We start from the raw sequence: 23,972 nt of genomic DNA, 5'->3' as shown, positions 1-23,972 counted from the left end.
CAACAATTTTCTCCAAAGAGATGAAAATACTTTGATAAATATCTTTAATTTTCTTATGCCTCAAACTCATACTTGCCATGTTGAGTTGATGTAGTATTCCCACATTCCAGAGCATGCAGAAGACAATAAGTAAGGCCACTTTTATCAAAAGAAAAAACAAAACAGAAGAAAAAAGAAAGAGTAAAAGAAAAAATAAAAACCAGAATGGTGCAACGTAAGTAAATTTTCACCATTTGTATTCACAGTAACAAAGTCACACTTGACTCTTAAGGACTATTGGACTATTGTACTTTTTTCATCCAAAGGCTTCATTGCATCTCTGGAAAAGGTAGATTTTTTCAGCTGCCACATTCCTAACTTAAGGAAAAAATTGCTACAGCTTCATGTTGTTACACTCCTAGGTTTGCATAGTTCCACACATAGGAAAGTGGGGAGCAAATCACTCAACTACTCTGGCACATACTCTCATGAGACATAATGGTCTCCTAAGATGGTGACATGAGCCAGGACACCAGAAAGTGGTGTTATCACATCTCTGCTACCACAGACTGACACAGAGAACTCAGCAAACTGAGAGAATTGGTCAGGACAAAGACCCATGCACTGGCCCCCTTGCAAGGCTTTGTACATGAGCCATGCTGGGCGCTGAGGCAAGGGCAGAGAAAATCATTCCTCTGCCTTCTGTTTCTGTGCTGCACTGGGCTGCAAGACAGCCCACTGGCAGGACCCTGTCAGTAACACAAAGGTGCCCCTGATCCTTCCCTTTCTGTGGAAATGCATCAGCAAATATGGGATCAGTTTGATCCCATATGAGCAGGTGTTAGTTACTGGAGCAGATGCCACAATGGCACCCAGGCTGGGCACAGTGCTGAGTGCAAGAAGGGGCTGTGACAGCAGGGTCCCTCCAGCCCTGAGGAGGGAAGGCAAAGGGAAAGCCTTGCTTTTCTCTATGACTGTCTGATCAGAAGATAAAAGGAAGATGGAGTCAGTCTCTTCAGAGAGGTGCATGGTGATCAGACAAGAGACAACAAACATCTGGAATATCCTAAATTCCAATTTGACATTATTAAAAAAAAAGAGTAAAAGAGTATGATCAAATAGTGAAACAGGGAAACAGGGCTTAAAGAAGCTGCAAGAGCTCAATCAACCCTTAGAGGTACAGCCCTGATCTGAAAAAAATGGCTTTGAGCAGGGAATAGGACTAGGCTGCCAGAGGTTCCTTCCAACATAAATTATTTTATAATGCTGTGGCTATTTGATTCCTCTCAAACAGTTCAGAATCACCCCAGATCTACCTGTGTGTGTGCACATATTTAACATACACACTAAACAAGCTAAGCAGAAACTTAGGAGCTGGCAAGAGGAACTGGTACACAGGGCTGGGCAGCTGTCTTCAGAACTGTGCATCAGTTATCACAGAGGAAGAAAACAGAGAGGGATTTCTGCCTTCAAGGAAGAAAGCATAAACATCTGAAGCACTGTCAGTAGGAGAGAAGTTTGAAACACAGAGATGTATTTCCCTGAGCTACATCATCCTGAATGAGAAAATCCACCACAGAGACCAAGGGCTCTGTGACCCTCTGCAGTTCAGGACAATACTCATATGTTTAAAACAAATAAAATAACCCCTTTATTATAATCTCAGATCACTCAGGTTGGTTTGGGTTTTTTGGTTTTGTTTTGTTTTTTTTTTTTCCTGTGCAAGACAAAACCCTTCAACTTTAAAAGTTTCAGTCAAGGAGCATCACCATCCTTTGGTCAGGTATAGATATATAGATATATGCATTTTCAAGCTCTGAAGTTCTACTGTTTAGAAAGACAGTGGAAACTTTTGTACATCTCTTCTAAACTAAGGTTGAAACAGACTCTCAGAACATACATTTAAGAAATGAACTAGGAGATATACAGGACTTCTGTGACCATGAAAGTTCTGTACAATCCTTCTGGATAAGCAAAAAAGGACTATGAAGTTGTTAAATGAATCATCTTCTGACATGGCCATGTGCAGCTTAGACATAAAGTAAAATGAGTTCTTCTAAATGAGAACTAGTAATATGACAAAATTTAAACATTAATAGTTTATAATTCTGTTTGCATTTCAAAAGAAGTAAAAGGCTTCAATTATTTTATGGGTGTCACTGAGTGAAGAACTACCTATTGTGAAATAGCTAGAAAAAGAGATACAGAGGGTGTAAATCAGAGTGGTCTTATGGGAATCATCTACTAATTGACGTAAGAAAGAAAGTAGTAAGTTTCAAAGTGTTTATCCAAGGAAAAATTACCCTTTTTTAACCAAAACTAAATTTCCAAGAGAAATATTTTATTTGAAGACAGTTTTTTCCCTAAACATTTCCACCATCTGGCATTTTATCAGTAGGTACAGAGACAAAGCATAAGAGGAAAAAAGAAGTTCTTAAAAGGAGTGGTTAACAAAAATGAACATGAAGAAGGAAGACTTTAATCACATTTCACCCTAGTTTTCTGAATAATTTGGGTTTTTTTCTTCTGACTCTGGTAGGCAGTGACAATGAAGATGAAGCCATGCTGCCTTTCAAACACGGTTTAAAGTTTAGCAAATCTAAAAATCTTCCAAATATTCAGAAATATATTTAGTAATGATGGGTGAATAAAGAGAAAGAAGAACATAGTGATTTAGTCAATAACAGGGAGCATTCAGTGAGTTTTGGAAGCCATTTTATTTATGCATAGAATCCTTATTATTGCAAAAGTTGCCCTGCTATTTGCACTGCTTCCAGCAGAAACAGACCAAGAGATGTAAATTGAAGGAAAAGTGACTCAATGACATCAACTTAAAACTATCTTGCTCCCTGAGCTAAAGTTCTTTTTATCAGTCAAAGTATACCTTCCAATAAAAATACCTCATATTCCTGAATCTGGCAGATACTGACCTCCTGACACTTTCCCTTTCAGTCTGACAACTGTTGGGAAGGAAAAAGTCCACATGCTAGGACAAAATCTGTCCCTTAAGAGACTTGCTTCCTTCTCCCTGAGATTTGGTTCAAGAATGCCATTTTTAAGACTTGAATTGGGGGCATTTTCACAACCAGAAGTTACAGAAAGAGAAGAAAATAAATGGGAATGGCTTATATCCAAACTTGGTGCAAGCAGTTGCACACACAAGAGTGTGGATGTAGCAAAGATGCAAAATGCATTTAATTTGGATATAAGCAATAATGTAAGTTTTATGATGAACAAGTAAGAAAAACAAGCACATGATTGCAACCAAGCAAAAAGGTATTGAGCCCTTAAACACCTAGAAGAAATTCACTTGAGAAGCACATATTTACAAGATCACAGGGGCACACTTTGCTCTGTGAAGCAGAAAATATAGCAGAAGAATTCAACTCAGATCTTCACTGCTGTCATATTCTCATTCCTTCCACCTAGTTGTCTGACAGTCACACGCACTGAAAGCTAAACTGGTAGAATCTGCAAACTAATTCAGCATTTACAGCTTCTTTCAGAGCAAATTCTTCCTCACTTGAAATATGCTCCAGCTTCTTGCATCACCATATAACTTGTCTCAGCTCCTCAAAAATGCACTCTAGTTTGACAAGTAAGCCATAAAACTTCAACTGGGCCTGGAATGGGAGTCCTTATAAAATGTTTTTCAACACCATCCCCATCCTGTTCACTGATGCTTTGTTTGCCAGCAAAAGCTTGGTGCATCTTTATTTACATCAGTTTGACCTCATGTCTAATGTGCAGTGTAAAGCTAAGTTGCTCTGCATGTAGGACAACTTGGAATAGAAACTAACATCTTCCTAAGAAAGTTTTAAAACACTGGTATTATCTGGAAGTACCTGCTATTGAATCCAGTACACTGTATTTTTTTTTACTTACACAGTCTCAGTGCATTTGCTTCTAATTGCTGCCTAAATTCACAGTGTTTCATAAATGTTCTTTAACATAATGCTTTGGAAGTAGTGAAGAGAATTCCTGTGCTGTTTTTAAAGAGCCTTGGCCAGAATAATTTAAACTGTAGTCATTGACCAAGGTGAATTTTGAAGTAGACTCTCTTTATCAATGCCAAATTAAACTAGAATGAAAAACAGATAAGGAAAAAAGCAGGAGCTATACAGTAATATAATTTGCTCTCTCCACACTTTGGAAGTGTTTGCGTTTCTTATATAACTGCTGTGTAAAGACTTCATTCCGCAAGCTTTCCTCTTGAATTGCAAGAGCAAGACCTCTTGTAAGAAGTAAGCTATGAATTTTGTGAAGCTATGAAAAGGTTTTTAGTAGCTAGGCATGTTGAAGAGTAGATAGATTTGGAAAAGGTTTCCTGAGGAGCTTATGGCTAGAGTTCTCCAAAGTTTCTGCTCTCCAAAGACAACACTTCAAGGGAAGAACCCCTTAAACAAGAACAATAATGCTTTAGTCAGTGATTAAAAAAAAAAAAGGCATTGATTAATTTTCCAATTTCTGGCTAAAACTTGCAAACCTCATTAAATCTTGATTTTGATAGAATAAATCAGATTTACTATTCCTTTAATTGAATCTGGGACAAGTTGGGCTCAGTGTGAAACCAAGCAATGAAAACAAGGGACAGATGAGGAGGTCAGAGGAGCATGCTACACCGTCAGATCCTGTGAAAGTCTCAGGAGTTTGTCACCCCCTGTTCCAAGGACAAGTGTGGGACTGGTAACTGTAAATGCCAGAACTAAACCAGCGAGTTTCTCTCCACAAGCGTCCCACGCTATCATTGCAGCAAGTCAGGGAATATGCCTTATGAACCTGAAAGTAGGGTAACCACGAGAAAGAGGAGACCAATGGTTAACCACAGCAGCACTCACAGCAATGCTGTCCTCTTAAATGAGACACAAGATTTCCTGGTTAAAAAGGATAATGTAACCAGAATAATACAGAAGGGTGCATAATGCCACTTATTGTAAGTAGTATTCTGCTTTATTTTGACTTGCCAGAGTGAAAAACAAGACAAAACTTGATTTTCCTTAAAGCCTTTGAGCAGTGTGATCACTAGTATGGTCATCTTCTAAGTGTTCCTCAGTTACCCATGAGTAAGTACCATTCTGCAGGCACCAAAACAAAGGGGTGTGTGCATAGATGCTGGAAGATATGCTCAGAAATATTATAGGTTTTTAACCTCCCAAGATTTACAAAACCACCTTGAAAATCCTACATCAGGCTAGAAAAAAAGCACAGTACAGTAATTTCATGATTATAAGCTGCACCATTTTGACTAAAATTTTGGTCCGAACCCAAAGTGCGGCTTATAATCAGGGGAGGCTTATATATGGACAAAGAATGAAAAGTTGCTGTTTTAGTTTGGAGGACAGGTGTCTGCTGAGAAAGGCAGGAACTTCTCTTTGAAATGGAGAATGTAATCGCCCTCCCTCCAAATTATTATAATTTTGAAATCAAGGGGCTTTCAGGCAAAAATATGGGAATTAGGAATAACAGTTCTTTTCTAGGGAAATTAAAATAGAAATACAGTACTACAAAGAAACAAATTCCAAACCCTGACAAAGTCAGAGTACAACCTGACACCCTGTGAGGCAGGGTGTTGGCAGCAGTCCCATTAAATGGTGGCTGCATCCTCCTGCAGTGACAGATGTGATTCAGTTGGAGCAGTGCTCCTGTACAAGGTGCAGTTTCCCTCTGGAGCTCCAGTGGTGATGTGGAGAAATCCAGTTTTCCTCTGGAGTCCAGTGGAGAAAGGGGCTCCCTTAGTGTCCCAAAACCTCTGTTTTTATCTTGGTAAGAAATGTTGGGCTCTTCCCCCTGGCTGGAGCATCTCCCAATGGGATGAAGTAATTTTATCAGTCACACAGTGGGACTCAATGGGCCATTAGCAGAAAATGACTCGCTGGAGGAAGGATGGGTTGTGAAAAGATAAAGAATGTCAATGGATGGCCCATTAGCAGAATATCTGCCGCAGAGATAAGGATCAGTGCCCCCACCCTAAACAGATGGTGATAGAATAGATACCTTTTATCACACTCTGTATTGTAACTTGTGGTTACAATAATCAGGTGCAGTTTATATATGGACAAAGCACTAAAAGTTGTTGACACCTGGAAGTGCAGCTATAATCGGTGCGGCTTATAATCGTGAAATTTTCCTATTTGAGGGCCAACTGAACTTTGCCCACTTGAAAGTCAAAGCAATATATCCATAACTTAAAATTAGCCATAGAGACATAGGAATAATGTACACAATTATTGTAATCTACTTAGCTATTTTGAAACTGTAACGAAATCAGAGGTTTGCCAGGTGTAATGTATTGCAGGATATTAAACTAAGGAATATAACAAATTATTATCTTCACAGTATAGAGAAACAAAAAGCAATATAATACAGATCAGAGGGATCATATAATATGTCACTTTATTCATATGGCATTAATTTGCTACATTATTTTCCTGTACAAAGAATTTAAATACCACAAGTATTTAACTGAAGCTCTTCTCCTTTTTTAACTTGACCCCTTCCCACACAAAAATATGCCTATTAACTGCATTAGAAGTTTATGCAGAGATGGGAGTCTTACAAAAATGGATGTGAACACAACAGGCCCTAGTTGGCAATCCAAAAATGCAAGATTTTGTTAAAGTCTCTTATGTCCAGTGTTGTTTTGCTTTGGCCTTCTTTCATTCCAGGCAATGAAGTGGTAGAATAAGGACAAGCCCTTAAAAATACAGATACATATATAATTTCTTGATTACCTTTTTAAAAAAATAAATCTTCTCCACCCTTGTTTACCATGTCTCATCAGCTGTGAAATTGATACGAATATAAAGTGGCATTCTTAGACACAAATGCCAGCTTTAAGTTTTCATGCCTCTTAGAGTGTGGCTTGTTGAATTTAACACTCCTTATGGTGCTTGTAAAAGCAAGCCTGGGTCTTTGGTAGTGAAGATAGCTTTGTATCCAGTTTATCTTCAACTGTAAACACTGATCTGAACCAGAAAGGATCAACAATGATGGCAAGGAAATGGTAGATTTGTTGCATCTGTAATTGCACTGAACTATCTAGAAGCACTTTTAGATATAGCTTATGATTTTGTAGCCAATTTCAAGGCAAGCTCTACTGTTGAAATTGAATCAGAAACTCTGAACCTTTAGCTATTGCTGTTGTATAACAGGATTATGCCTTGCTCTTCATGCTATTTTCAGCTGCAAAGATTGAGCTCCTCTACCTAGAAGATTTTCTAAGAAAATTCCCCACTACTTTTCCACAGAGGTTGGTACAATGCATGGTCTGATACAGATTTCTCTGGATTTTTTACAGTAAGTCTCCATAAGTAATGTTTCCTAATTTATTCAATATCTCTGCAAACTTAGGTAAATCAAAAGGAATCAAGTTTTACAAAGAATTGAAAAGAACTATGCTGTAAAATCTGGCTACATTAGAAGACATTGCAACCAAGGTGAAACTACCTGCACTCAAATAATTATTGTGATCTGCCATTACCAAGCCCAGTGTGCAGTAGCACACACAAAAAGCTGACGTGGTCTATCAGTGGAAAATCTAGGGCAAAGGTGACTTTCTGCATCCTAAAAGTCAAAATCCAGTTCTCTGTAAAAGGGCGTATCTGCTTTTCTGGGTATTCGTTTGAATAAGGAAAGTGGATGACAAGCTCAATCAGTAAATTAAAAGATGAAGATGAATTATAACGCTGTATTAGGAAGCAAGGCATTACTTTTGTGATGTTATGAACATGTTATGATCCTGCCCAGCTGGAACTGCCTTGTTCTAACTGGCAGAGGAAGACACTGACCATGTTCATCCATAACAACAAGGCCAGGTTATAGGTCATGGATGGTCCTATTATCTTGTTGATAATTTTTTGCTTATGTTTTATAAAATGTATGATTTTATTCCAGCTGCAGTCAATATCATTAATGGAAATGAGCAGTTTAATGTGCAGAGTTCTTTTTCACAGCTTTGTTGATTTTCTTCCTATAAAAAGAACTGACCTCTGGTTGCCAGCACTACAATACAATTTTGCCTCACTGGTATTTTCACAAACCCACTATTGAAAGATAAGTACATGCAGTGAAAATGCAGTGATCTCCAGAAAAATTTACATTGGCCTATCTGTCCTAATTCAAATGGAGATAACTTCTATAAAAAATTGGTCAAGAGACATGAGGGGTGTGTGTGGGTGCGGGTAGGTATGTGATGTTAAGCAATTTATTGCCAGGTGGCTTTTCTTTTTGATGATAACAAGAGAAGATGAACAATTTATTTTGTAGGTAACCATCATCAAGAACAGAAAATATAGGAAGTTTATCCTGACACATTTTGCATTGCTCATTCCTATGTCATTGCCATGACTTGCAAAATATGCTTTTTAACATTCAGAAATAATTAATCAATAAAATGAAGAAATGAAGCAGAAAACAAAACATTCAAATCAAAATATAAAGGGAGTTCAGTTATTAATCATTAGCTATTCCTAATACTAATCATTAGCTATTTCATTTTATGCTGCTCATTGAAAACAAATGAAGTGTACAGTTATACATATATATATGTTCAACAAACAAATGAAGATGCAAAACTGTTCAGAAACTTATTATAGCAACAGAGAAATAGAAATTTAAAGCACATTTTTAAAACTTCACTATTGCAAATAATGTTACCCTGTCCACCTCTCTGAAAGTCTGCAGTGTGGCAAAAAGTAACAGCCAAATCAAAAGAATCCTTTGTTCTAGAATGCATGCCAGCTGGAGAGATCAAGTCCCAGAACCAGGATAATATAAGAAAAAACACCAGATGACCTTAAGAAATGGAATAATGGAAAATGAGGAAACACAAAGAACAGAGCTGTGAGTTCAAAACTTATTGGCATTAAAGCCAAAAGAATCTATTATAAATTCTGAGGTAAGAGCTAGGAAGGAAAGAATAAGGACAGAAGGTCCAGGTATGCAAAAAACGACCATTGTTAAAAACATATGAACAACATAGAAGTTTATAGAGGTTTATACATGAGAGGAAAGAAGTATTTAGGCTACTAGGCAATAAGGCAATGCATCTTAAAAATGCTAAAAAACCAGTATTTACGTTGCCTGAAGCAATTCTCTTTAGGAATAAGAATCAGATAATTTCTTTAAGTTCTCAAGAACTTGTACCAGCTGTAAACAGTCTTGAGAAAGCTTTTCTGTAGTTCAATGAGTTCATCTCCACATCAAAAACACAGGGTCCACTCAGATCTTTCATATTCCAGAAAAAAAAAAAGTGCTTGAAGACTAACAAATTGGTCAACTATAGGTGATTTCAAATAACTCTTTCAAATGTCTCTCAGGTGCACAAGGCTACTAGTTAGAATAAAAAATGTTCAGAATATCATTACTGATTACATAAAACAAAAATGGAGAGAAATGTCCCAGGGAAGTCTATAGCAGTTGAATGCTTTTGTCATTGCTAAAACTTGTCCACTGTAAAGTCCAAAACCCAAACTGCCATAATGTGTTTTGTTCATCTAACTGCACTACCTTGTTTTTCCCAACTTTCAGTTACAGTAGTTTCACGAATACAAGCCATATAATTTTGACTAAAATTGTGCTCCCAAACCAGAAATGCAGCTAATACTCAGGAGCGGCTAATATGTGAATAATTTTCTGACATTTCCACCCCCAGAAGTGGAAACCGAGGTGCCGAGTCGAGCAACTTGCCAGTAAAAGCGGGCATTTCATGATTGTTACAAATTGTTACTCTGTTGCGCCACGGGTGGAGCCTGGCTCCCTGCAGGCAGCACGGGGGGCGGGGAGAGAAGCTGGAGAGCTCTCTCCTTCCCTCCTCTCCCGCAGCCCGGGGGAGAGACTGGGGGGCCTCGTGCTGCCATCCCCGCGGCCTGGGGGGAAGGCAGGGGTTACGTGCTGCCATCCCCGCGGCCTGTGGGGTAAGCAGGGGGCTCCTGCCCCCGCCCACCGCGGCAGGAGCAGGCAGGCTCCGTCCCGGCCCGCCGCCGCCGCGGCAGGAGCGGGGAAACTCCATCCCCACCCGCCGCCATGGGCGCGGGGAAGCTCTGGCCCGGTCTGCCGCCATGGGCACAGGGAAACTCCGTCCCCATCTGCCGCCACAGGCACGGGGAAGCTCCGTCCCCGCCCGCCGCCGTTGCCGTGGGAGTGGGGGGGCTCCGTCCCTGCCTGCCACTGCAGGGCAGCGCCGGGCCGGGGTGACCAAGCCCAGTGGCAGCGGCGGCCGGCCCCAAGCGGCAGCGCCAAGCTGGGCCACCTGGCCCCGTCGGCAGCCCTGAGCGGGCTGAGCCTGCATAGCCTTAGCTGAGTCAGTAAACCCTGCCCTGCCGCAGTTCTGTTACTAATTGGCAACTTTGTTGCACGCGGGTCCTCACTGCGAACGACAGAGCAGCTTATACTCGGGTGCAGCTTATTAATGGACAAAAAACGAAATGTTTGCCAACACCCAGAGATGCGGCTTATAGTCCGTGCGGCTTGTATTCGTGAAATTACTGTAAGTGCAACTACCACTACTAAATCTGACTCAAGATGCCACAGTATTCAAAACTACTTACTAAAGCTAAACATTAAGCTTTGTATTTGACACCTTCCACAATGACATAAAACTGTGATTCCTAATGGTTAGATATTTTTCACTGAAAGAGGAGTGTAAAGTGTTTTATTCCCTATTCCTTGCCTTAATCCATTAATAGCTTGGTCTTTCAATACTCCAAAACCCTGTTCTTCTCTTAAGCTCATGTTACAAATTGTAGAGCAACTGCAGGCTGTTAGGCACCAATATTCTGACCTTTCCTCCTTACTTTCTGGGTCTGGAATACTCTCCCTAGCTGTTCCTCACCATCTTTTCTTGAGAGGATTTTTTTAGATCTGCCCTGATAATTTAAAACTTGTTTCTTCCTTTTCTCTCCTTCCTAAAAATATTTTAGTTATTAATTGTAACTAGGCAGCTTGTTAGCCTGGTTTTCACATGCTAACTTCTTCTGTTAACATAGTAAGGGTCAGCAAGATTAATTAATATGAAAGACATCTTGCTAAAACAATTTTATAGACTTGCTTCTGTTTTTTTCCTTTCATTACTGTATAGCCATTGATCAAGAACAAAATTACGTTGGAAACAGTTTCCACATTTTCAAATACAAAGGTGCAATTAATAATTTAATAATTAGACATGTATGATATGCATGGTTGCCCTGAAATGCTTAAAGAAGAGCATGAATACTGAACAGAGTAAGAACAAGCTTCAGGAGTAACATCAGCTTCAGGAATAACAAGGTATTCACAAAGCAAAGAAGAGAAACCATGTAATTTCTCTTGCCTATCCATAACTCCTTTTTGTCATGAACCTACCACTCCTCCATCAGAGACTCTGGCACAAGCAATTAAACATGCATTCAGTTTTGTACAATGGACTGACCCAGCTTTTGCAGTATCACAGATATAAATGCATCTCGTTCCTGTCATTATAGTTTAACAGCTTAATGACCTCTAAAGGCAGAAAAATCAATTTCTTTCCTTCCAAGCACATTGTTCTGTTTCTGTTTAGGAGTCTTTATATGCTTCTCCCAGTCCAGCTCTCACCCACGTTTACTCCTTTCTCTTAGTTCTCCCTTTGCACGTTTCCCCACCCTCCCCCCAGGATGTATTTCTAGCAGCTCGGTTCTCTCCTACACAGGTCATCTCTCTTCAATGTGAAACAGCAAGCCAACTACAAACACAAATGAGGATACTTTGAAAGAAAAAAGCACCATTTCCTATCAAAAAACCCCAAAACACCTCCACCACAAGCAAACTGATTCTGATCCTTTAATTTAATGACCTATACTTTCACAGATGTACAAAAAGCAACACTAAAAGGCAGTGCTATTAGAGAAAAGTAATCTTCCTACTTCAAAGTATATTGATGCATATTTGCAAGATTCTAACTTGATTAAAAATCTTTCACCATAATAGTGCTCCCACAATGATTTTTAAATGTTTAAGAGTAAGACATGACTCCAGAACATTGTAGACAAAAACGTATCAGATCTTAAAAACATTCTCCTCATTAAACACAAGATTTCCACAGTCTGACCCTTTTCAAAAAGCTTGACCATTTTTTTTGTCTATAACAGAAAAACACGTTATACAGTACTTCTTGTTTTTTAGACAATAGCTAAGTATTTGTGGACAATATAGATAAGCATAGTTTAAAGAGTTTTCATCTGCTTCTCTCATTGCTAAAGAGAATGGCATTGAAGTGTACCAAAGGTGTAAACACTTTGAATTCTTGTACTCCCTTTTTCCCTGAGAGGAAAGTTAGGAAATGCTTTGCTAATGCCAGTCATTTCAGATGCGGAAAGTTTAAACTATTTCCTTCTAATTCAGCATCTCCTTTGGAGGAAGTACATTCACCTCTATCTCTGCTCTCAAGTCACTCAAACTTGGGAACACAGACCTCCTACCATGTAATCTTGCTATACATTTGCTGTGCATACATTCACCCAGATTACTTTCCTTCTCTCTTGCCATTTTTTTGACAACTTTACAAATCTGACCATTAAACTGGAGTTTCCCTACCACATATGAACTACAAGGGATGAATCTTTCTTTCTTTCTTGATAGGAATTGTCGCCACACTTTGAATTCTTACCGTGGTCTGTAAGTTCAGACATGCCAAGCTCACTCGTCCCATTCCCTTGTAGTTCACCATGTCCTGCGGACACATAGTTGCCCACAGTGGCTGGCTGAGAATGAATGAGGTAATTTGGAACGAGGTGTTTTGATGTCTGTCCATCAGATTCCTTAGTCAAATGATGAAGCAGCATGGAGAAACAGGAACAGAGATTTCAGCAGGATCACAACACAATGGTTGCCTGATCTACACAATTCTTGGGACTGGTATTAGGTAAATACTAAAATAAAATCCTAACATTTTTGTAAATGATCAGTAGTGATTCAGCCAGAAGAAGCAGGTTAAATATATTTTTTTCTCTAGACACAATGGAAAATGGAATCCAGAGGACATACAAAAGAAAAGATAGAATACAAAGCACACAAAAAATTATTTGTGTGATGCGTTCACCAGCTATTTCCAAACTGACCCTTTTCTTTCTGAATAGGATGTGGTGCTAGAATTGAACTGGCTCATCTTCTGTTGCAGATAGCTTAAAAGCAAAGGGCAGCTTATTCTGGGAGTCATTCCAAGGCTTCGTTCTTACTAGAAAGCCAGTTGAAGTGTTACTACGCTTAACCAAAAGAAAAGAACCCAAGGTCATGCCAAATTAAAATGTTTAAAGGATTACAATTCTAAACATCTTGAAAAGAAACATATTTTGAACTCCAATGTCATACAGTCAGTAAAAACATTTCTGAGAGCAGATTTAGATTTAAGGGTAAATTAAGAAAGGGTAACTTTAAAAATAATACTATGCAATGAATAGAGAGCTTGTTGAACCATATCTGGATAACTGAATGTACTTTGCCTCATCACAGATCAACAGGTTAAGCTAAGCAGTCCAGATTTTGATGCGCTTCCCAGTTATTAGTCTCAGCACAGGTCTGTGCCTCTAGTGCTAAAGAAACCATGTGGGAAACAGAAAAGTGATATACACTGGGTACACGCGACCTCCAAAACAACAGCCCATACTTACATGCAGGACGTTGACATTCAGCTGTTGAAAATTACGGGATCGAAATTCTTGCATTCTTTTGATATTTTCTTGATATTTTTCTTCTACCAGTTGCCTGTAAATACAGAACACTTGTACTTAGAATGTGATATCAGGGCACACACAAAGGGATCTTCTAAAAGCAGACACAGAAAAACAAATTCCCTACTGAGATTTTCATGTTGTCAAATATTTATGGAATCTACTCAAGTTTTAATGAACGCAAAAAGAGATTTCAGATCTTATTTCCAAACCCTATCATATTTCACTTTCACAGCATGCATAACATAATTAAGAAATAGTAATTTACTACTCCCAGTCTTTTCTAGCTCTTTCAAAGGTCTTAAATACTTAGGGCTTTATTCCACCATGTAGTGCAGCGACCTTTCAGCTGTACACAGGCATACAGCATTTGTGTGCTATGAACTCCTCCTCTGGGGGGGGACAGTTGGTAACCACAGTTTTCTGTGTGGAACCACTTAAAAAAGGTACTACATTAAGCAGTTTTTCCAGCTTCCATTAATACGTTCCCTTCCCATCCATTTCTAGATTTGCACTGCTGGAAGTAGATCTCCAATCTGAGAAGGCATAATTTATGCATTGTTTCCAACATTTTCAGCCAGAGTCAGCTGACAATGATCTAGAGCTCAAGGTTGACCCATTTTAAAGATTCATGACTGAGAACAAGGTCTGAATATTAATATTGCCTTCATATCACAAAACAAATACATTTCATTTTGGTTTTGGGGGAAAGAAAAGACATGAAAATCTCATCACAAAACATCAAATTGTGAGAAAGCAATGAAAATGAAAACCAAACTAGAACAATCCTACAATCAGTATTATTTCCTAATGTCCATTCATTTTTAAAAAGTGAGACAGACTTCCTATTTACAAATTTCATACTACTACAAGAATTGGCTTACCATATTACTGAAAGCACCATGCAGAAGAGGTGTTACATTTTATACAGCAGTTTCAGTTCCAAGAGAAGGTTTTTTTGAATGAGAATCAATTTATGTAGCAAATGCCAGTCAGACACAAGTGTTCTTCAGCATTTTTCATATTTTTCATATTTTCCAAAAGGATGTGAAGGTCTTCGTTCTTTGCTTTAAATGTGTCATCAAATCAGTATATTCTGATTTTTATTAAAAAAACCCAAACAAAGCCTTCCAGTTGCTTCTCATATTTCATCAGAAACTGCACCTAATCTCTTCCAAAACATTTTGTTATGTCTCACTTAATAAAAAACCCCATCAATCAGACTTTACACTTCCATTATCCCTGCTTGATCCTTTGACAAGACTACCTATTCTCTGAGCTATTTTCTACTGAAAAATGTCTGAGACCAAAATCATTGACAAAAGCTGGATTGTAGCTAGATGTCTGACTTCTCAGACTGTGCAATTCTCAACATCAACAGTCATTTAAGAAAAATCTCCTATTGTAACACATTTGAAAATCTCTCATATACTTATTTCACCAGAACCATGGTACTCGAAGCATCAGGTTTGGGCTAAAATTCTATTTTTTTTCCTACATAAATAATTATGTGATTTATTGTCATACAAAATCCTCATTGACTTTGAGTAGCTGAAGACTATATTCAGTCATACTATTTTTATTTCTACCTTGACAATTCTAACTCTCCCATGAGATTGTTGGGTGGGGAAAATTGCATGATGAGGGCACAACTTACTTCAACTTCTTTGCTTTCTCATCTGCAGCATTCAACTTCCTCAGCCGCATCCGTTCCCGCGGTGTCATTTTCTGAACTTCAGAAAGTTCCTGCAGAGTTTGCAAATGAACTTTTTTCTGCCTGAAATTGAACGCAAGCAAACCCATCTTCATATAAAAATGTAAATATTCAGTATTTCAACTGGATATTGAAACAGTGACATTTTAAAAGGAATAATTAGAAAGTCTCTGGAACTATAGCAGACTAAATAGACTTTCATTTGGAAAGCAAATGCCTCTTAAATTAAAATATTTAAACTTAGATTTCTGAAGAAGGTGAATCATTCCAGGTGATGATGGAAAAAGGTAGATTCATCTCCTTAAAAGAATAAATATTGAAGCACAGTGAAATAATTACCCTGTCGGGCATCATTATTGGGCATATTCCAAGTAAAAAGACAGTCTTTAAATGAGAGTCATAATACCACTTGTACATTTTATATTGATTGTTATTAGCTGTCTAGAATAAAAGAGAATATTTAAGTGTCCTTAATGACAGATGCAGTTATTATGTTGTCTTCTTGAATTTCTGGTCCTAATCAATAATAAGAGTTCACAGGCAAAATGGTCTCCCATAGACCATCTCTGAAAGCTAAGCATTAATTATTGACTTAGGTATTTCAGCTGTATTTATCAACTGAGGAGAGCAATATTAGTCCTTTATCAGAAAAAGGATCCTAATCTCAGATTTTTATCTTACATCCTACAGTAATTAAAACAAAAATTAAACCCTAGTTTGAAATGCCTTGGCAGTCTCCTTCCATTTACACAATATATATCTATTATACCATGTATTTATAATACCAACTATTCATTTCAAATTACTGTTTTTGCTCTTACGAGATAAATTCACTTCCAATAATCTAAGAGGCCAGGTTTGTAACCATACAAATTGTAACACTCCTTCTGGACTATCATTTTGAAATCAGGATTTTAATAAATGAGCAGAGAAGATTCATTATGTTTTTCAAATAGTGAATATCAGTGTGAAATATGAAAGATGAAGGACAAAGACAAGAAGACTTCAATTATTCATAAGAATGGAACTAACTCTTCAAGTATGAATAATGTAGACATATTTCTTGTCTCCTGTAAAAAACTCTTATTTAAATTAAAAGAATCTCATGGGAAAAAAGCAATTTTTCATTCAAGTTGAAACTGAACTTGTACAGCCTTATACTTACTTAAATATTTAAAATTTATGACTTGAATGGGAATAGATTAAAATAAAGCATCAGAGGCCATTACTGGAAGAAACTGACTCAATCTTTTTGCTTTGCATGGCAAAAAGAATTACTGGTGAGAAAAAAGTAAACATTAAATATAAAGTAATAATGCTTGAGGAGAACACCATAGCGAGCAACTGTTTGTACACTCACTAGGACTAGAGTACTGCTGCAAGACAGCAGATGTAGGGAGTTCACTATGTTTTATTTTTTTTCTCTGCTCTCTGCCATTTTCAGGTATTTTCAGTTCCTTTTGTCTGGCTCTTTAGATCTCGGATTGCAGGAAATATTTGGTATTTTGCTTACCAGTGACAATACAGGCAGCTAATGTTCCCATAAGTACAATGAGAGTCATTATAAGATTACGACTTCTTGCATATTCCAAACACTTCACCAAAAATAACCACACAAGTGAGCATAAGTTGCAGTAAAGCTTCTCCTAGGATTCTTTTCTCTAATTGATGCCCTGAATTTTAAAACCTCAAGATAAATTGCCATTCGTTGCTTCACAATTCCTAGGAACTCCAGACCTCTGCACAGAAGCAGACAGACTATTTACTTCTAACAATAGCTTAAGAGCATGGTGTTTGTAGTTAGAACTACTTGCTCTTCCTCTTAGAGACTACAAACTTGATTTTGAAAAAGTATACTTACAGATTCTGGGATATACATAAATGTCCTTCTCACCTGCTAGCTCTGTCAGAAAATGATGTCCATTTGGAAGGTGACGAGACTCAATACATTCTAGCTAATGACAGTGCACCAGGTACAGAATACAGTATATATTTTACAAAAAATACAAAGTGGTTTTATCAGTCTCCTCTGGAAGCATGGGGATATTTGAAGTCTGGATATATATATATTCTGTAAGTAACAATACTGCTTCCCCAAAGCAGATACAATGGTTTTGGAGCATACAGATAATCTGAAATCTTGTTCCCACAAGATAAAGTCATGAATTAAAAATTTCTTGAAGATTTTCATCATCTATGTTTCAACTAGCATTAAATACTGAATATAATTCAGATAGAGTTGGCATAATATCTGGGGAACATTTCAGTGCCCCAAAACTATTTATAGTATATCTCTAAAGCATATCTCTGTAGTTAACTATATTCATTTGAAAAGGAAGGAATCCTCTGGAAGTTAATCAAAGTACAGTAATTTCAAGACTATAAGGCGCACCCTTTTGACTAAAATTTTCCCTCAAACCCGGAAGTGCGCCTTATAGTCCGGTGTGCCTTATCTGATGTACAAAGTTGCGAAATTTGCCAAACCGGAAGTGTGAGTTGTGAGCCGTGGGAGGAGCCGGCAGTGCCACGGCAGCCGGCTGGAGGCGGGCCCAGGGGCCCGCGGCACCGCCCCTGCCGGGTGAAGGCAGTCCCAGGGGCCCACGGCTGCCCGGGTGAATGCGGGCCCGGTGGCTCGCGGCACCGCCCCTGCCAGGTACAGGCGGGCCTGGGGGCCAATGGTCGCCGGATTTGAGGCGGGGGCTCGGCCAGAAACCGCGCGGGGGAAGCTGGGGGCGGAGCCTCGTTGCAAAAACAAATTCCCCCTTTAGAACGGTGTGCCTTATATGATCTACAAAGTTGCAAATTTTGCCGACTCCCGGGGGGTGCGCCTTTATAGTCCGGTGCGCCTTATGGTCGTGAAATTACTGTAACTTGGATATATCTATTTATTGTTTCATTTTACATCAAGGCTTGCAAAGTTCAGTGAGCTATTTATATTAAAGGTACTTATTCATACTACAAAAGAAAACTGGTCTCATCTAACAAAAAGATACAGATTAAGGACAGAAGTGATGAGTAGAAACCCAAAACCATATTTGCAGAGATGAGAGCCTACAGATACACTGACAGCAGTTAAACTGGGTAAAACTATGTATAAATTCAACTGAATTCAACTGTCTGTACTCTGCTTTCTTCCTACCACTGACAGCAAACTACACTTTGGAAAAGCTGAAGATGGTCACCTCTCCTGAAAGGAGGTTTGCAAGCCACAGAATTGGCAGCATCTGCAAAGTGATCACAGCTGCAAAACTGTGGGTCCTGTACAAGAGCAGAGGTCACAAAAAACAAAGGTGAAAGACCTATAGCCTCAAAGACACTGCCAGTTCTGGATTATTTTAATCTTTATTGCTGTTACAGTAATTTCACGAATACAAGCCGCACTGTTTTGACCAAAATTTTGCTCTCATACCGTGAAAGCAGCTAATATTCAGGTGCGGCCAATATGTGAATAATTTTCTGACATTTTCAACCTTGGGAGTGCAAACCAAGTCAGTGCAAACTGCAAAGTCGAGCTCCTGCCAGTAAAACTCTGCATTTACGCGCTTGTTACAAATTGATACTCTGTTGCGCGGCAGGTGGAGCTGCTCCGTGCAGGCAGCACAGGGGGTGGGGAAGGCGGGGTAGCTCCCTCCTGCTGGCCCCGCGGCTCGGGGGAAGGCGGGCAGCTCTCTCCGCTTGGCCCTGCGGCTCGGGGGAGGCAGGGACAGCTCTCTCCGCTTGGCCCCACGGCTCGGGGGAGGTAGGGACAGCTCTCTCCGCTTGGCCCCGTGGCTCGGGGGAGGCAGGGACAGCTCTCTCCGCTTGGCCCCACGGCTCGGGGGAGGCAGGGACAGCTCTCTCCGCTTGGCCCCGTGGCTCGGGGGAGGCAGGGACAGCTCTCTCCGCTTGGCCCCACGGCTCGGGGGAGGCAGGGACAGCTCTTTTCTGCTGCCCCGTGGCTCGGGGGAAGGCGGGCAGCTCTCTTCGGCTGGCCCCGTGGCTCGGGGGAAGGCGGGCAGCTCTCTCCGCTTGGCCCCGCAGCGCGGGGGAAGGTGGGCAGCTCTCTCCGCTTGGCCCCGCGGCTCGGGGGGTTCCTGTCCCCGTGTGCCGCCACCACAGGAGCAGGCAGGCTCCATCCCCGGCTCCCATGGCCGCCGCACGTGCCGGCGGGCTCTGTGCCCCTCCTGCCGCCGTGGGGCAGCACCGGGCCGGGGTGACCGACCCCAGCGGTGGCGGCGGCCGGCCACAAGCGGCTCTGCCGAGCGGCAGTGCCGAGCTGGGCCACCCAGCCCTGTCGGCAGCCCCGAGCCCGCACAGCCCGAGCCGAGCCAGTAAACCCCGCCCTGCCGCGGTTCTGTTACTAATTGGTAACTTTGTTGCACGCGAGTCCTCGCTGCGAACACAGAGTGGCTTATACTCGGGTGCAGCTTATTTATGGACAAAAAACGAAATGTTTGCCAACACCCGGCGATGCGGCTTATACTCAGTGCGGCTTGTATTCGTGAAATTACTGTACCTAATAATTCAAAACAAATACCAGAGAGCTGTTAAAATCTTGACAGTTATTTAGAGGAAACAAGAAACAGGGATGTTCATCATTTCCTCACAGAACCACAAACTTCTGGTTTTGCTCTTGCTAGCTCCCAATAGAACAAAACCTTTACAGAAAACTCTGGGATGGGGAGCAAAGGAGAGGGCGAGTTGCCCGTGAAACTGCAGAGCTAATTTACAGAGGCAAAACGAAAATGTCCATGCTGGAATTTGCTTTAAACATTGCAGCATTGTGATTTAATGCAATTACAGTAATTTCACGACTATAAGGCACACTGGATTATAATGCGCACTTCCGGGTGCTGGCAAATTTCTGAACTTTGTCCATATGTAAGGTGCACCAGACTATAAGGCGCACATTTTAAAATTTTTTTTTGCAGTGAGGAGCCCTGCGCAACAAACTAACGAATTAGTAACAGAATCCCGAGATTGCGGGGTTTACTGGCAGGTACTCAATTTGCAAACATTTTTCACAGATTGGCATAGTCTTTAAACGAAGCCCCAGGTGCCCTCCCTGTGCCACGGGCCCTGGCACTCCAGCCTGTCCCCGGCGCCGGCTGGCGCAGCTCGGTTGGCACGGCATGGCCGCAGCTCGGGGCTCCCACAAGGCCACCTCCCCCCTCACAGCCCGGCGCTGCCACGGGGCCACCCCCCCTCACGGCTCAGCTTGTAGCTCGCACTTGCAGGTTGGCAAATTTCTCAACTTTGTCCATATATAAGGCGCACCAGATTATAAGGTGCACTTCTAGGTTTCAATCAAAATTTTTAGTCAAAAGGGTGCACCTTACTGAAATTACATGAAATTACTGTAATTAATTCACTATCTATTCAGTGCCTAAGAGAGAGATCATGGGTGAAGACACTGCTGATGTAAGAGACAAGAAACATCACTACTCTTTATTTCTCACTGAAGTTAGAAGATAGAAATAACAGCATCCTACAGAGGCATTAGCATAATATTAGTTTAAGTGTGTATGCTTTTAGTTTTGTGTCATTTGGGAAACATAGTTTTCACATTCCACTTTTAGTGCAGGAACAGCAGTACTATAAATGATGATGACCTAACTAAAATGACAGCTTAAACCTACAAAATTTCAAGACAAATGTCATTATTTACATACCTATGGGTACAAAATTAACATATTATTAAACATATACTGAACATGCATGTACAATTTACACACTCACATAATAAAAATATTTCATCTGCAAATCTTTTTTTTACTCCCTAAATCTTAATTATGCATCTCCCTAATGGGAGTGGTTGCTCTTTTGTATTTTTGGGGAATAAGTTTGTCTAAATATAAAGCACTGTGAGATTGACACAGGTTTTAATGACATTATTTGGTAACATTTTAATTTCATATACTACTGCCCATAAAACTGTCAAAAATACTTACACAGTACCAAAAATGGGAGTAGTTTCTTTCTGCCAGTTAAGTGCCTTATCTTTCACAATTGTGTTTGTGAACTTGTACTGTATTTTCTGCAAGGAAATAAAACAGAAGGGGTATCAAGACTTGATGCCAAAGTTATCCAGAATCTTTCAGGTATTACCCAATACCATCCTGATATAAAAAGTGACTGAGCAGTTTCCTTCCCCACCTTCCCAGAAAGCCAAATAACACAGACACTGAAGCCTGGGCAAAAGGAAGAAAAGGCATTGGTTTTCATTAAACTGTGACTAACCAGAACAGGGATATATGTACCCAGGCCCAAGTGGTGTACATTTTTATGCATAAATGTCTGTTTTTCTTATTGCTCATAACATTTAAGAGGGGATACATTCAGCATGTCAAGTGATGATGTCTTCATTCCTCAGTCATATTTGTACCATAGCTCTGGAAGTCTCCTAGATTAATGCTCCCATTAACAGCTACCAAATTATTTTTTTCCAAGCATGTTTTCCCTGCCTCCATTTTCGTTTTGCAAAATACGTACTCAAATGGCAAGTGTACAGCTGCTGCTTTTTCTTACATACCTTCAGTTGTCCATCAATATAAGGGGATTTTAGGATTTCTGCTGCTGCTGGTCTCAATGAAGGATTCTTATTTAACATGCTGAAACATTAAAAACCAAAAGCAGTAATTAAGCAATTGTCCAAACTTACTGAAAAACCTGCTAAACAAGAAAATAACACACCTGCATAGCACAGCATTCAGGTTGCTTGGATATCTCTCAGGAAGAGAAGGTGTTTCACCTTCCACAATTTTTAACACAACAGAAAAAAAATTCTGTCCAGTAAATGCATGGTTCATACAGCACATCTCATACAAAATGCATCCCAGAGACCTTAAAGAATAAACAAACAGAAATAGTATATATTATTCACCAGTCCTAATGGCCATCATAAAAGGTCTCCAAGTTGAATATTTTAAAATAAACACTCTCATAATAATTTTATATAATGACTATTCGTAACAGTTTGCACTTCAGCTGAGTTCTGTCTGACAAACGTTTTTTTAAAAATAGGGGAGTTGAGTTTTGCAGCTCTTGGAGGATGCTCAGCTCTTTCTGCAGTCAGGGGTGCTGACTTGATCAATGATTTACTTGATCAAGGTCATAGGAAATGCTGGTGAGAGCCAGATACAGGTTGAGGCTCATCTAAGCAACCAGTTTAAATATCTTTTTATGTTCGACTGTGGTATTTATAATTTAATCTGTGATTCCAGAAGAAGTAAGAAAATAAAGCACAACGATAATAAATATGTATGTGTGAAGGGCTTTCAGGAAAAGGATATAAAAATCTTTGAAAGCAAATAATGAATAAAGTTTCAATTATTCATTTTGGTTAAAGAAGAGGAGTTGTTTTGGTCCATCTGGCAATAAAAGAACAATAATTTTAAAGCTGAAATCCAGGCTTTACATTCAGTGCAAATGAAGAAGAGAGAGAGAGAGAATGGGGGGACTCCACTCCGTGGTACTTTTCAAACAAGTATGTGAGAACCATTAGCAGAGCATTTTTTGCTAAGAACGAATTAAACAACAACTACTGAGATAAATAAATAGTTGCCTAGGTTTTTTAAAGATTTAGCTGTCAAACAGCTTTCAAACTTTCAACATCAGTAATTAGTAAGACAGATGATAATTTGTATTTATGATGTATGTTCAGACTTTGAAACAAGATGATTACTACGAGAGAAAATACTTAAAGCAAAAAGAACAACAAAAAACCCCTATGCACACAGCATCTGAAAGCATCAAATAAAAATGGAAATCAGACAGAGAGAAGAAAAAAAGAAGGAAAATCCCAACCTGACAGACTGTACTATAACTTCTTTTTGCAGGATCAATCTGTTTTGGAAGCTGCTTGATTCTGGCAGTTAGAAATTGTTTAATGAGCCTTTAGAACACAGGATTTGACACATGAGGGAAACACTAGATTTATTCATCTAGTTTAGTATGCTGACTACACCTGAGGTGGAGAAAGATGAAAAGAATGCCCAGGGCATTCTGTTGCAGCCAGGGCTGTGAACAGGCTACCCAGGGAAAATCCCATCTGTCCCATGAAAGGAAAAAAACAGGGGGAAAAGTAAAAAAAAATGAAGGAAAAAGAATAAAGTTTCTTTCTGCAGGATTGAAATCTTCAAAATTAAATAAATATCTCCTAAACTGAGAAATGCTGCCCTGGGTTCCTGGACAAGGCTATTTCTTCCCAAGAGAGCTGCTGAGCTGCAAACACTCAAAGAAGTAACAGACAAGCTTTTGGCTCAAAACTGTTCTCGGTTGTGTTTTGACATTTCTGGTCTAAGTACCTTGTGAGAAGAAGGAGGAAATTGCTTCCCAATTCCCATAAGCAATCTGCACATGATCCAAACATATAATTTAATTACTTTTATAATAAGTGCCATGTTATAAAATTCTAAAATGGTCATTAAAGCAGCCAGCCAGCACATTTGGTTTGACAAGTCCCTATATTCATTAACAGGTTTGACAAAGTTCCCGAACAGCACATAATTTTCAGCAAAATTGTGGCATGACCAATTCATGTTGAAGCTACTTATGCTCAATTACATTATAAAATGGAGCATCTGGACAGGCTTCAGTATGTCCTCCCCAGTCTCAAC

The 23,972-nt window shown here is 39.7% G+C and overlaps 1 protein-coding gene across 7 annotated transcripts in view; it reads right to left on the bottom strand.

The window, feature by feature from the left end:
- The window catches only part of NEK11 (NIMA related kinase 11), an 86,604-nt gene that overhangs the window by 28,087 nt on the left and 34,545 nt on the right, over window positions 1–23,972 (bottom strand). For 4 of the 7 annotated variants that reach the window (XM_033074006.2, XM_033073969.2, XM_033074022.1 and 1 more), the window contains 6 exons: window positions 22,048–22,197; window positions 21,887–21,965; window positions 21,306–21,391; window positions 15,319–15,438; window positions 13,602–13,695; window positions 12,602–12,752 (listed from right to left, as the gene is read on the bottom strand). In XM_033074006.2, the coding sequence (XP_032929897.1) occupies window positions 12,602–12,752; window positions 13,602–13,695; window positions 15,319–15,438; window positions 21,306–21,391; window positions 21,887–21,965; window positions 22,048–22,197 (680 nt within the window). The remainder of the gene's footprint in view (window positions 1–12,601; window positions 12,753–13,601; window positions 13,696–15,318; window positions 15,439–21,305; window positions 21,392–21,886; window positions 21,966–22,047; window positions 22,198–23,972) is intronic. The other 3 variants (XM_033073998.1, XM_033073989.2, XM_033073979.2) reach the window with 2 other exon arrangements.

This window comes from Catharus ustulatus, chromosome 1, assembly GCF_009819885.2.
Source record: "Catharus ustulatus isolate bCatUst1 chromosome 1, bCatUst1.pri.v2, whole genome shotgun sequence".
Taxonomy (NCBI): domain Eukaryota; kingdom Metazoa; phylum Chordata; class Aves; order Passeriformes; family Turdidae; genus Catharus; species Catharus ustulatus.
This window is presented reverse-complemented; position numbering and strand designations above follow the sequence as displayed.